This window comes from Antedon bifida, chromosome 8 (genome assembly GCF_963402885.1).
Source record: "Antedon bifida chromosome 8, ecAntBifi1.1, whole genome shotgun sequence".
Taxonomy (NCBI): domain Eukaryota; kingdom Metazoa; phylum Echinodermata; class Crinoidea; order Comatulida; family Antedonidae; genus Antedon; species Antedon bifida.
Genome location: NC_136233.1, coordinates 15,405,360 through 15,420,043, shown reverse-complemented (window position 1 = coordinate 15,420,043; position 14,684 = coordinate 15,405,360). Strand labels below are relative to the sequence as shown.

The 14,684-nt window shown below is 33.0% G+C and overlaps 2 protein-coding genes and 1 non-coding gene across 3 annotated transcripts; all 3 read left to right on the top strand.

The window, feature by feature from the left end:
• The first annotated feature begins 469 nt into the window (after positions 1-469).
• On the top strand, positions 470-3,695 carry LOC144850030 (actin-related protein 2/3 complex subunit 3-like). Its single transcript, XM_078707194.1, has 6 exons — positions 470-605; positions 1,472-1,565; positions 1,821-1,897; positions 2,559-2,627; positions 2,995-3,118; positions 3,197-3,695. The coding sequence occupies exons 1-6, from the start codon at positions 600-602 to the stop codon at positions 3,352-3,354; spliced, it is 528 nt and encodes a 175-aa protein (XP_078563320.1). The 5' UTR covers positions 470-599; the 3' UTR covers positions 3,355-3,695.
• Positions 3,696-3,793: 98 nt separating this feature from the next.
• Positions 3,794-13,985, top strand: LOC144850918 (uncharacterized). The gene is made up of 8 exons (XM_078708433.1): positions 3,794-3,985; positions 5,093-5,444; positions 8,401-8,487; positions 9,666-9,814; positions 11,199-11,268; positions 11,821-11,957; positions 12,357-12,665; positions 13,652-13,985. Exons 2-8 carry the CDS (start codon positions 5,130-5,132, stop codon positions 13,839-13,841), a joined length of 1,257 nt encoding a protein of 418 aa, XP_078564559.1. The 5' UTR covers positions 3,794-3,985; positions 5,093-5,129; the 3' UTR covers positions 13,842-13,985.
• Trnat-ugu (transfer RNA threonine (anticodon UGU)) lies at positions 13,408-13,479 on the top strand. Its single transcript has one exon. It is a non-coding gene; the product is annotated as a tRNA-Thr (tRNA).
• Positions 13,986-14,684: the final 699 nt, after the last annotated feature.

The following is a 14,684-nucleotide window of genomic DNA, read 5'->3' as shown; positions in this document are numbered from 1 at the left end:
TTGAGGAGCTCTCGGCTCTCTTCGAGGTACGGTTCCAATCCTCCGGATTTTTTTTTTTAGGGTAATTTAATAATCCAGAGGTAATTTTTAAATTATTTAATAAGTCATAATTAATAAATATTTGGTTTACGAACGTTTTATAATATAGACCATGACCATCTCCGTTGGAGATTGATGTTGAGTGCAAACTTCATACCAATCAGAGGTTGTACCGCGGCGTGCATAGAGGACAAACTTTTTGCGTTTGCCTTATATTATATAGATACTAAAATAAGAATATATCCATTATAAAAACAATTGGGCTGAAATAGCCAAAACAGAAACAAGGGAACGAATTTATAATACTAATGGGAAACATTCAAAGAAAAAGAAGGAATATCGGTTTTATATATTACAGCAGCTACACCAAACTAAACAAATAATAAGTAAAAGAACAATGTCATTCAAATTATTAGCATATAAGGATGTACAGTATTTCCTAGTCATGCGCAGTTGTTGGAAGCTGTTTTGCAGATTGCGGAAGTCACGGTGTATGAGTTTTGCTGTTTTTGCTTTTATAATATTCGTCGTTTTTGACGTTTATTAAAGACCTAGTTACAATGCCGGTAAGTTTATTATTATTATTAGGAAAGTTCTTTAAACTAAAGGCTTGTTTTTTAGATTATTTCTTATTATGTATTATAGATATGGCCTATAGTAAAAGGCCCCTCGGCAGGACACCATGTTAACAAATAATAACGTATTATTTTATATTATTTTGTTTGTATACTACATGAATGGATATTTTCCTACATCACCATTCAAATAGCGACATACCTATTCCCAGGTGGCTTTGTAATAGTAGACTGACATTAGGCCCTACAAATTTGCATATTATCACCACCTGTATTCCAATTTATGTCACATTTCGCCCGGACCTTAAATACCATATTTAATGGTCTCTACATCATCATTTTGAATAATAATATTTTTGGGTTTTAACTTTAAATATTGCTAAATCAAATTGAAACTACAATTTTGTTTTGATCTCGTCCTTCCGTGTACATACGCCAAATCGGAAATCTTTAAAGTCAACTCAGAACTGGCAGCAGTGAGAGGGCGCTCAGATTTTGATATTTTGGAGGTCCTAATTATCTTATTATAAAAACCTCTACTAATAGTTATAGTAGTAATTAATTTTCGAAAATATTAATAAATGTTAATTTACAGTTATGATATATCTTTGTTCATAGTAGTTTCAGTTTCGGTTTTCACAAAAACATTGTTCTTGTTCTTAAGCTCTGTTTACACTATCAAACTAGTTGACCAAAAAAAAGTGTAATGTCCCCAAATATGGTAGTGATATGACGTCATCGTTTCCATATACGATAGTTTAGACAGAACGTTAGTTCCAAACCGCACGATGGAAGATAATCTTGGTAACCCTTCAAATAACCCATTTAAAGGCTTTTTAAAACGATCTAACTTACAGGCTTATCATTCGTCGTTAACGTCTCAAAGGGACATTGCCAAAATGGCTCTGCTGCCATTAAACACCAAATTCAAAGGTCCGGCTCCACCAGGCGGTAAGTTGACAATTTTTCAACATTAAGCTCTGTCTACACTATCAAACTTTATGTGACAAAAAATGTGATGTACCCATATATGGACATGATGATGTCATCACCAATACCATATTTGGGCACATCCCACTTTTTTTGGCAAACTAGTTTGATAGTGTAGACAGAGCTTTACCTTATGTTTCCTCTTGAATAATGCATAGGTATTATACAAATTTGGAATTAAATGATATTTTTATATGATGAACTCTTTTTATATAGATGGATCACTCGATATCATAGACGAAACTTTGCAATATTTTAAGTCGAATGTCTTCTTTAAGCAATATGAAATTAAGGCAAGTAAAATAACTTTTCTTTAGTTTTGTCACAGTTTATATTAAAGATTGTCCCCCTGTTTTTGTTGAATATGCCATTTTATTATTTATTCTCATAATATAGTTATTCACTTAAAACTGCTAAATGGTCTATTCAAAGTCTGATTTTATTAACCTATTATTTTCATGAGACAATACATTTTAACAATCGCATAGCTCATGTCTTGATCGGTTTATTATGGTCCAATGTAAATACGTATACAAATAGGCCTACTTGTTCTAATTCAATTTTTGCCTGAAATGGTAGGGAACACCTCACCTCCATAAAGCAATGCGTGCCCTTAAAAGAGGGTGGGCCGTTGTGTTACATATTGCGCCGGATTCATGTGCTACCACTCCAAGGGTCCTGGGTTCGAGTCCCGTCACATGTCAGGATTTTATCTAAAGACAACATTACAACTCTACTCCCAGAGACTTGTAATAAGACTTTGTTTATGTAGAGCATCTTGTGTATATGTTTGTCTTGTGAACCTCTGAGGGTCCCTAATGGTCAGCAATTGCTGGATGGATCACCCTCATTAAATATGGTTCTATATTTTGTCAGTTCTTTTAACTATTCTGTACAGTAAGTGTCTTTGCTAAGTGTATTGTGTTACCGAAGCGTTTATTGTTTTCTTCACAGAGTTCAGCAGACAGAGTCCTCATCTACATCACGCTGTACATTACTGAGTGTTTGAAAAGATTACAAAGAGTGAGTGACTAACTAAAATCTCGACGTTTCATTGATCTTGATATTATCTTGGAAATAACTCTCCTCCTAAACAACCTCTATCCTATGAATAGTACAGTAGGAATCGGATCCATGATTTTCAAATAGGGGTGCAAAGTAAAGAAACTGTGCTCTCATAATATCTCATAATAATATATCATTTTGCATTGTAATTTTCGTATTTAGCGGGAAGGGTCGCCTAAGCAGAACACGATTTTTTTTTGTAATTTACCATAAACGCTTTACATGTGCTTAACATTTTAATTGGTTTACTAAACAAAACAATGGCCTATATAGTTTGTGAATGTCCGTATACTATTTTATTTAATTTGCGCCGTTTTATTTTTAGATTTCTTCCAAAAACAACGCGTTGAAAGAAATGCAGACACTTGCAATTGAGAATTTTGACTTACCTGGAGATGCTAGATTCCCGCTGAATGCCCTTTATCAAAAACCGGCTAGAGGTGATCAAGGTATGGTTAGAGATATACGGTTACATTTTTACAGTATATATCACGTTTATAATTTGATGCTATGAATTTGTATTATAGATACACTGCGACAGTATTTGACACAAATCCGTCAAGAGACTGGTCTTCGCCTCGTCGAGAAAGTGATTGATCCCGCAACAGACAAGCCTAGCAAATGGTGGTTGTGCTTTATTAAGAGACGTTTCATGGATAAAAGTCTTTCAGGCCCAAGCAAGTAATCAGGGGCTCATCCTGAAAAGGACCACAGAAAAAAGATTGATCATGCCCAGGAAAGAGTAGGCCCTATTCCCTTCCCTGATCATACACATTCATGATCTATTTTTCCTCCGTTACTTTTCCCCTAGTATTTTATGGTCTAATAGATTTAATGTAATACTACTCTTTGCATGCAAAATCGACATTTATAGTTTGCACAAGAAAAATATAGATGAATATTATATTGATTATAATAGTTATAATAAACAAAATGTTTTAAATCGTACTAATTGACAATTGTTTTTTTGTTTGTATATTGTATTGAAATACGCATTCTTTGAAAACTTTAAATTCAATACGCATACTTAACGAGTATAGAGTTTTTTGTTCAAATTCAGTCTTATTTCTAATACGTCCATTAATATCAATCCAACATTTTTAGTTTGATAAGTAATTACTTATACAAATTTATCATACCGCCATCTATAGATCGCCAAAAACATTGATGATTTTTTCTCACGCGGAATTTTTTGTTGCGGCAACATAAACAAAAGACTGACTGTATGCTTCGTCGTTCGTATGTTACGTTTTTTCAAAAGAACTAGCCTAAATATGATAGCAAGAGGCCTACTAAACTAAAAGGACACACTATAAGTAAGACGATTGCTTTTATATAAAAGTTATTATGATTATTACTATGAATTGGTAGTAGTATGCTAGGCCTAGGCTCTAGGCCTAGGCTAGTTAGACTAGGCCTAGGCCTAGACTAGAGGCCTTCTTGAATGAACGAATCATTAAGTAGGCTTCACTCGACTCATCCTCTGGCCGAGAATTTACTAACCAGGTAGACTACTAGGCCTATATAGCATTATAATAGTATCCGTTCTAGGACCAGTCCTCGCTAGGCTAGAGGCTAGGCTAGGCTACGCTTAGTCTTATGCTAGCCGGATCGCTAGCCTACTAAAGTAGTAACTAGGTAGTAGTATTATTATTAGTTAGGCCTAGTCTAGGCTTTATTTAGGTTAAAAAGAACGTCGTACAATAGACATTTTCAATCTATCAAGTTTCGCTTTTTCTACTCTTTTTTGTCATCTTGTTGACATTAATAAAAGCTACAAAAAAACATTTTATTTATGCACACAAAAAAACCATTAAATAAATAAAAAATCTGTTTTATAATGTATGTTTGTTAATCCTTGGTTTATTTTAAACTGGACTGTGTGTACAGACTCTCTAAGGTCAAGGTGGATCAAACAAAAACAATAATTAGCAAGTGACCCATAATGAACAATTGTTGAAAATCATTAGGGCATTCAGATTTTTTTGTTTTAAATCCATCCAATCCTGTTCCAATACAAATACTATAAATATATACAATTTAATGTAACGGTTTATAAGTGAACTCCTTTTTCCACTGTCGATACCTGTTCCTTAAAATGGCTGAGTTTGCCTGTACATTTGAACTGTAAGTATCCATAAATTGTAATAGAAGTACTAATGTGTTTTATTGATTTAATTTGGTTATAAACTTTTACTTTATAGGTTTTGTTAATCTTTTGTTAATTCTATTTATTTAATTTTTAATTGTTGCATACAGTGTATGTCTCGTCATGTTGTATTTTTGTAAGGGTCCCTAATGATCAGCTTCGGCTGGATGGACCACACTAGTAAAATATTGTTGAAATAAAATAAATACAGAAAGTACCTATTGTCTAGCTTTGTATATTTCAACATACATTTCATCAATTTCTTCCTGTTTAGATATTTAAATGAAGTAAGAAGCAATTATCAGAAGACAATGGAATCGGTTGTAGACACTGTGGTGGGTAGTTTCGATTCATCACATTTAGTACCGCGCTCGATGTCGCCCGCTTCTCTCATGGATATAGATTTAGATAAGGAGTCTTACTCGGAGGAGTTTTACACGGAGCCGGTACGAAGTAGCTCTTTACTTAATGGTGAGGAAGATACCTTGTCAGATGATGACATCAAAATTGAAAGAGAGCGTGCCAATTCATGTGGTTCACAAACGGATGTGTCATCACTTTCAATCGAAGATCTTTATGTACCCATCGTGGGGTACGAAGTGATGGAGCAAAGAGCAAGATTCACGGTAAGCATTCAACCATGACGAATTCCTTTTCAGAATCAATAAAATAGAATTTCAAATAGATTTGGAATTTGTACAATTTATGTTGTACATTGTAGTACATTATAAAAGAGAGAAAAATGGTTGAGTAAACACATTTAACGTTGTTAAAAAGAGAAAAATGTTTTAAAATGGTTGAGTAAACACATTTAACGTTGTTTAAAAGACAGAAAAATGTTTTAAAATGGTTGAGTAAATACATTTAACGTTGTTAAAAAGAGAGAAAAATGGTTGAGTAATCACATATAATGTTGTTTGGAAGTAAACCAGGTGTGATGTTGTGCACTACTGAAGGTTAATCAACAAGTTGTAAACAAATATTATACTTGTACTCAAACAAGTTTATTGTGTTTGTTCAAACTATACAGTTCAGTGTCCTCCTTACTGAATGGCTTTCAATACTATAGTTCTATTCTATTTCTCCCTGAATTATCACATTTTGAAGTTAATGGGATTAAACACATTTTTTTTTGTTATTTTGAACATTGGAATTATTAAAGTTTGATCGAAGTATTGTTTCTTAATACCCTTTTTAGTACTCCATTTCTCAAAGTCACTTTCAGACATCTCACAGGTCAATGAATATGATGCCATGCTTAATTGCCTTTTGTATTACCTACTGTACATGTGATTCATTGATTCACATGTTTTTCAACTTATAGCTCTGTCTACACTATGAAACGTTATGTGATGTGCCCATATATGGACATGATGATGTCATATCATTACCATATTTGGGCATATCACTACCATATTTGGGCACATCACACTTTTTTTTGTCAAACTAGTTTGATAGTGTAGATAGAGCTTTAGAGGGCAATCACTGTATTTATCGTTAGAGTAGAGAAATTATTTAAATTACTTCAGTAGTTACTACAGTAAAATGTTAAGCCACATAATTACAGTCTAAGCTAATGTTTAGAATTTAAACTTCCTTCTTTAGTTTTATGGCTTTCTCAAAGCTGTAATATTAGTAAATTCCCCCTTGAATTTGATATTATTAACTTCCTTAACTTATAATGTCATAAACAACATTGGCTATTTATAACTAAGATGCGGTAATGTAAGTTTTCATAGAATTTCAAAAACTTGCTTTAACTGTTTATGTACAGTAACAATTCAATGGTTTCTATAAAGCTCTGTCTACACTATCAAAGTTTATGTGACAAAAATGTGATGTGCCCATACATACTGTACAGTATATGGACATGATGATGTCATATCACTACCACATTTGGGAATATCACTACCATTGGGCACATCACAACTTTTTTTGTCAACCTAGTTTTGATAGTGTAGACAGAGCTTAATACAGTCCAAGTAATAATAATACAGTGTTTGTCATTCATGCAGTACTACTGTACATAATTTTTCCTTGGGCAGAAATTTGTACAAAGAACATTTTAAAAAATCTGGGCAATAATTGACTTAATAGAATGTTTTTAGTAATACCAATGTGTAGATCAAAGATAGTACCTGCACTTTGTATTTTTGAATAAACCATTCTTTTATATTTTGAGATTCTGTAAACATTGTTGACAGGAACTCATTTTGTTGCAGGTACTTTGTTTGTGGTTACTTATTCAAAAATTAATGAGGACACTGTCCTACTGTATTCAATTGACAATTACACATTTATTTATTGATGACATACTTGTATACCATTTACTCAGTGGCTTTGAGACTTTGATTAGATGTGCCAACATTCAACATGATACAAATCACAACCAATTTAGAATTTCATCCTAAAGTACAACCCCACCTTCAGCCCTAAAAGTACCTCTTTTGTAAACATACTGTAATTGTATAAAATTTAAATTTCTAAAACATACTCAACCCTCCTTCAGCCCTATAAAAGTATCCCGTCTTTGAGGAAAAAAAACATACTGTAGCATACGGTACAGTAGTAACACTGTAAATGGTAAAATATTGATAATATTAATTATAATATTGTACTGTATACAGTAGTATAAATTTATGGGCTAAATGTATTGGGATAAAAAAAAACTGTATTAGTATTATTACTGTACTGTACAGTACATACTGTATTGATTTTGTACAGGCTTGAAATAAACAGCTTGACAACAGACTTTCATTATTTATTGAAGGGAATTAGTAAAGTTGATACTTCATCAATAATCTCTCTTTTGTGATGTTAAAGCAGGATTCCATGTCATCACAATAACCATTATCTATTAGTAACCTTGGCCCAATTGACAGTCTTTGAGTAACTTACATTTTGTTTAGAAAATGTTATTTTGTGTTCAAGTTCAAGGCATATTTCAATAGGATGTTGATAGTGAGGTTATGGTACAACAATACATTGGTTTATTAAAAATAGAAAAGAATGTGTAGTGATACAGTGTAGTTGAAAGTGAGTTGCGTAAATTACCGATTTCACAGCACAAAACCTGGAATGCTAGTGCAAAATGTATGTGACTCAAATCATAGAGAATATCTTTAGCTCAAATGGAATTTTATTTCACTTCAACGATATTTAACTAGGGTGAGTCCACCCAGCCGAAGCTGATCATTAGGGACCCTCAGAGCAAATACAATACAATACTAGACAATAATAATAGTTCATTCTGTATATAAGCATATAACATGAAGATACAGTATAAAAATAACCGGGGACAAAAATTAATTTAAAATTCGTACTAAACCAAATGAATTATATTGTAACTTTTTGATGGTTGGATCATGGACATATAGGTCCATGGTTGGATGACTTTGATCTGTCATTTTGTTTTTCTTACTATTCTTTACCTTAAGCTCTGTCTACACAATGCAACTTTATTTGACAAAAAAAATGAGAGGGTGTGTGTTGGCCAAATGACAGTACTGTACAGTCATCAAATAATATAATTCATTAACTATTATTTCTTATTTGTACTACTGTATATTTCCATATTTACAGGTATTTAAAATCCATGTAAGAAAATCTCCAACTGAAAATTGGTTTGTCTTCCGAAGATACACAGATTTTGTCCGATTAAACACAAAGGTACAGTAACTTTTATTTTAAATTTATGATATTCAAATTGATTAAATAAAATTGTATGATTTTAGGTTAGAATTGTAACATTAATTTTGTATCTAATCTAACACAAGTGCTTTATAGTAGGCCTCCAACCTTACTGAATTGTATAGCCCGGTCTTATGGTACTGTATACATTACTGTTGTTGGTCAAAATATTATATTCTGATAAAACAACACAGTCTGAACACTGTATGGCACTAACACATGGTGACATTTTCTGATAACTAAAACTAATTATCTCTATAGTAGAAATTTGCATAACATATTGATGCTGTATCTTAGATAAATCATTAATAACTGTATTCATTAACTTTCTGTCTTGTGGTAAGATGGCTATTTGGTTTTTCTCAAAGGGTAAAGTTCAGTTACAGTATGACATTGGTATTGAGTGAGTTTATTGTAGCATATGATGAACTCATGATGTTACAGTACTCAGGCCTTGTCTTTTAAGGCGAGCAAGTGTGATCACTCACCTAACACACTCCTAAACTGCCCTTGAGGACAACACGCTTAAATTTCTACACACCAAAATACAAACAGCACACCTACAGCACCCCTGAATGTATTGAGGAGTGCAATTTGTAGCACACCTTTAATTTTCAAAAGACAAGGCCTGAGTACTGTATGTTTGTGTTTTGGTTAAGTACAGTGTAGTTCTTAAACTATAGTCATGACCTTTGTAGTAAAGGTGGACTTCCACCCTGAGCCTAATTTCAACATAACACCCATTCAAGAAGGGTACACTACAGTACATGAAAGTACTGTACATATAATACTTTAGTTTTGGCCCATTCACCCTTACTGTATCTTTTTGACATCCACCCCTACAGTACTTCTCTATTGTAGCTAATTTATATCCCTGTTAAATAAAATCTTTTCGGAAAAGGACTATAAACCATACTGTAGGTCCCGTGTACATAGTTTGTCATGTCAGTGTGCACTTTAAAGAACCCAGTTCATTATTCGGGACGAGTTACCCTGGTGAACTGTTTGTCAAAATAGCCCTGTACAGTGTATCAGGGGGATTACCACCTATCTGATAGGACAGTGATTTATTTAACCATTGGTAATCCTTGACCACATGTGCATAAATACATAAATAAATAAAATAATATTTAAGAATTATGTTTTTTTATTTTCAGTTGAAGAGGTTTTTTCCAACCTTCCGGTTGGCGTTGCCTCCTAAGAGGTGGTTCGGTGACAATTACGATCCTAATTTTCTTGAGGACCGACAGCTAGGCCTACAAGCATTTATTAACAATGTTACCAGTCATAAAGATATCCTTCAATGGTTTGTTTTTTGTATTATTTTATATCATAATTCTTTATATAATAATAATAATTTGTTATATTTTTCTAAAACAATGTGCACTTGTGCAGTATGTTTGTGCCATCCACACCTGTGCACAATTCACAGGTTATCCACCTCCCCACTGCCCCCCACCCCTCCCACATTACATTCACGTGGGTGAGGATTGTTGCATCATACAATATTCTGATTTTATCTTGCCTCACTCCAATGCTTATTGTAAAAAGCTTTGTTAAATAAAGTAATATTGTCATTATGCTGGCTAAATGTTTACTTTTTGGAATAAGTAAACTTAAGGCATCATGTGAGTGATAATGTGACTTACAGTACATTGTCACAGCCCCACTTTTTCAGGTTAATAGTCAAAGTCCACCTGCAAAGTCATTGTGTCTAACATACTGCAAACTTTATTATTATTATTATTATAATAATTAATAATTGCAAAGCAATTTTTATAGAATATATATACAATATATATATTTACAATAGCAGTAGAAAACAAAAAGTAAATTGATGAAAAAAAAAAATTAAATTTGACACCATACTGTACTGCAAAGGAATGTTATAAAAGCTTAAAATATGGTCATTGTTTTTTTTATTATTGGCAAATAAACTGGGCAGATCCACCCACAACATAGTCTAGATTCTCTTTCTTAGTATTTTAATCATGGCTACTGTATGTTTTACAATGGCAAAAAAAAAAATTAAATTGAATCAAATTTTTGTACAAAAAAAGAAAAGAAATTTGACACCATACTGTAAAGGAATATTATAAAAACTTATGGTCATTGTTTTTATATTGTTCTGATATAGAAATTTAAATTACTGACTGAAAATGATCAAAATTTGGGTCATATTTCACACACAATTTCAGTCAGACTACTTTATTGACAAATACACTGGGCATATCCACCCACAACACAACTAGGTTCTAGACTTAATATTATATTGGATTATTGATTAAATTTAAAGATATTTTGACACACATGGAGTTTCATATACATGTATATACATGCTTGAGCATAACTAACTTATTTTATTCGTGGCTATGTTTACAATTGTTGAAGATGCAAAAAAAGAGCAACCATATGGTAATTTTACACACATAGACATGGACAATGGTACCTTATATGATCCCTAACAGAAGAATAAATGATTAAACATCATCAATAATCTCTTTAACAACTTCACACTGTTTGAAGTTCAAAAGGATTAAAATCCACTTTTACAGGAAGGTAAAATAGCAGGGGTTAAAGTTCAATGTCCTTCAGAATTAACCACAAAATGGGATAATAGCACACATGGCAAAGAAGATCTTATAACACATTAGTCTTATCTCATTAAAACATCTTTTTTTTTTCCCCAGCAAATTTACAAGGGAATTTTTCTGCTTAGACGACCAACCTGGAGCACATGATAGTTTAGAAGAAAGCAGGGTAAGAAACAAATATGTGATAGTGATTTGTTTATAAGCCCATCTCAGGAGAGATAAGCCCATCTTGAATTTAGAATAGATTCATGCAATGGATTATTCATTACAGTATGACAAAATATACATTACTAGAACAGATTTTTGATTCAGTGTACAACATCACTATTGATCGCGCGTAAGTCATGTTGCGCAATTGTAAACGTCATGAAAATGTTATGCTACACAACTTCACATGAATGATAATATGTTGAGAAAGTTACGAAATGTTATGTATGCAAGTTTTAGAGATATGCGAGACACAACAATTGCAGAAGGGAAGAAGAAAAAGACTAGATTTGAACTCGTCACTATGGACGAGTTAGGTTATCCGCTTCGCAAATGCCACGTGCACGTCATACATTAGGATATTAGGGACAGAAAAAAGATTATGCCATATGTGACCTGAAGAAAATAAAATGGTATTGGTGTGCCCTCTATTTTGTGTCTAAGTATATATACAGTATACATACTACATACAGCATAGAGATTTATATAATTGATATTTTTAATTTTCTAGGCCCTTTGTGACTCCCTTGAAGACACTATATATAACCTACGACAAGACCTAGTACAGAAGGAGAAAGAAGTTATAAAACTGAAGCAAGAACTACGTAAAAGCAAGGCTAGGGAGGAAGAACTCTCAACGCAGTTGTTGTACGTATTCTGACAGGGTTTTCTGTTAACATTTCTTAACATTTGATTAAATTAGATTGGCACTTTGCATTGATGATACAGACATTATTAATATACTTGTATTATTGACTAAGCCATTAGTATTTCTGCAGGTTTTTTTTCTCGTTTGGGTTTATTGATTGGTTGCTTTAAAGCAAAAGATGACTAATACATTTGAGTATAACAAAGACCATACAAGTCAGATTTAATATAAAATTATTATTATTATTTTTAACTATTTTTGTTGGGTTTGCAGTAGTAATTGATGCCATTTTTAGATCATTGTTTTTACGCTTCATTTCAATACATTTTATTTTTCTGTTGCCAATCATCTAACCAATAATATGCATGTATTATTAACGGCTAATTTCATTGGTGTAGGAATGGTGGTGTGCACACATCAGCATCTCGCTCTTCTTCACAGACGAGCGAAGAGAGCTTGGTAGAGGGCGACTATCACTCATGTGTCGAGGCGGATCAGAGTTCATTGGGTCAAAGTTCAATTCAAGATCATTCATCATTAGTTGAAAATTCACAAGGTCATTGCTCACTAACTGAGAATGAACCTGTTGAATGTGAGCATTACCCAAATGGTCAAAGTTCACATGAGCCAACCTCTGACCCTCAAACGACACATGATACAAATGAAAAGAATGAGAAAACTGTAGCATCTATTTCCACAGACCCAAGGTAAAGAAACATGTTAGTATGAGGTGGTGCTTATGTTTGTGTACTGTTTTAGCTACTTCATATTAATCGCTTGTTTAAATTTAAGTATGGTAGAACCTATAATAAGGGGACACTTCGAGACCAAACAAAGTGTCCCCTGAATATAAATTGGCCATGGTGTTTAAAAATATATTTCCCCTTGTTAGTTTCACAGGAAAGTGTCCATTTAATAGAGGTGGCAAAGGTGGAGTTTTACTATATTGCTATTGTTTGCAAAAATAATATTAATGCATGAACATTATTGATAAAATGAAAATGGTTGCATGATGATAAACAAAACCAGACTCCTTAAAAATAAAAAATTATCCCAAACCAGAGTTTTTATGCTTCATCAAAGTCCTAATTATCCTAAATTCTTAAATTCTAATATTTTATAAAATGCATAAATAAAAGACCTGACTGTCTGCAAAATCAGACATATTGAGGTAAAAAGTTTCCTGAGATTGGTACAGTTGACTGGATGTGGTAACATTGTGGTGGTGCATGATTTTTCTTTTCCAATACTTACCATTAGTAATTTTTTCACATCTTCCTTTTTATTTATATCACTGCTTCCAACAACAATACCTGCTATTTAGAATTGGTAAAAGTTTGCATGGAATTTTATTTTTTTAATAATGGTATGTTCTTTAAAAAAGATATCTTTTGATTGACATAAATATGTAGAACTTATGGGGTAAAAATCTGTGATAATACCATATATGGCTCTGTGGTCTAGTGGTATGATACTCGCCCTGTAAGCGAGAGGTCGCAGGTTCGAATCCTGCCAGAGACATTTTTTTCATACAACTAAAAAAATATGAAACTTTCGCCAATTAGCTATGCTCGACGCGATTGTTCCGAATATGAGCACTGTTTCTATAGTGTGACAGTATGATTTATATAGAATTTATATACTACCGTTTAAGTAAATGTTTTCTTGTTTGTGTTTTTAAATATAATTTTAGTGGACCAAAAACACCAAGTATAGAAAGTGATGGGAGCTGGGACAAAGTAATAGAGTTCAACAACAAAGAATGCCAAACAAAACCAAACGAAATTCCTGTTTACAGCTCAAACAATTCCTCTATGCATAAACAATTGAAAAACGCATCAGAATCTATAGAGCATGAGAAGAAAAGTGAAAAGCTGTGTTGACGGTCTTATTAAGGCTCTGTCTACACCTATCAAACTAGTTTGACAAAAGTGTGGTGTGCCCAAATATGGTAGTGATGTGTTTAAATATGGTAGTGATGTGACATCATCATGTCCATATATGGGCACATCACATTTTTTTTGTCACATAAAGTTTGATACTGTAGACAAGGCTTAAGGGTCATGTGATTTCTGCAGTACAGACATGACACAATCACTGCATGAAGCAAACTAGTAGATATTACTGGGCACAAATGATGATAGCCTGTAGCAGTACTAAATATTGAGGCGTTGAGATGCAACAGTTATAAATGCAAAATGTTGGAATAGGAAGATGAATACATTCCAGTTCTTGTGGTTAACATTCTTAATTGTGTTGCGTAAAAGAAGGCAGAATAAATGCATTTAGTACTACATAGCAATATAAAAGTATATGACTGGTTAATAAATAAGCCCCCATTTATTAATGCAATATAGTACCATTACCCATGTGAGCATGCTTAAAGCTCTGTATACACTATCAAACTAGTTTGACCAACAAAATTTGATGTGCCCAAAAATGGTAGTGATATGACCAAATATCGTAGTGATATGATTTTTTGTCACATAAAGTTTGATAGTGTAGACAGAGCTTAGGTATGCATTCCAGGGCCATAGCCACCAGTACGGTTGGTAAGGGTTCAACCTGACCACTTTATAACTCAATCAACTGTGTGGCCTGGACTGGGGATTGTTCCCTCTTTTTGCGACCACCTCACTCACTAATTCTCATGGCTACAACACTGTATTCATTCAAACGTGTATACTGTACATGCCATACTTTAGAAAAAGCCTTAAGCCACTCTA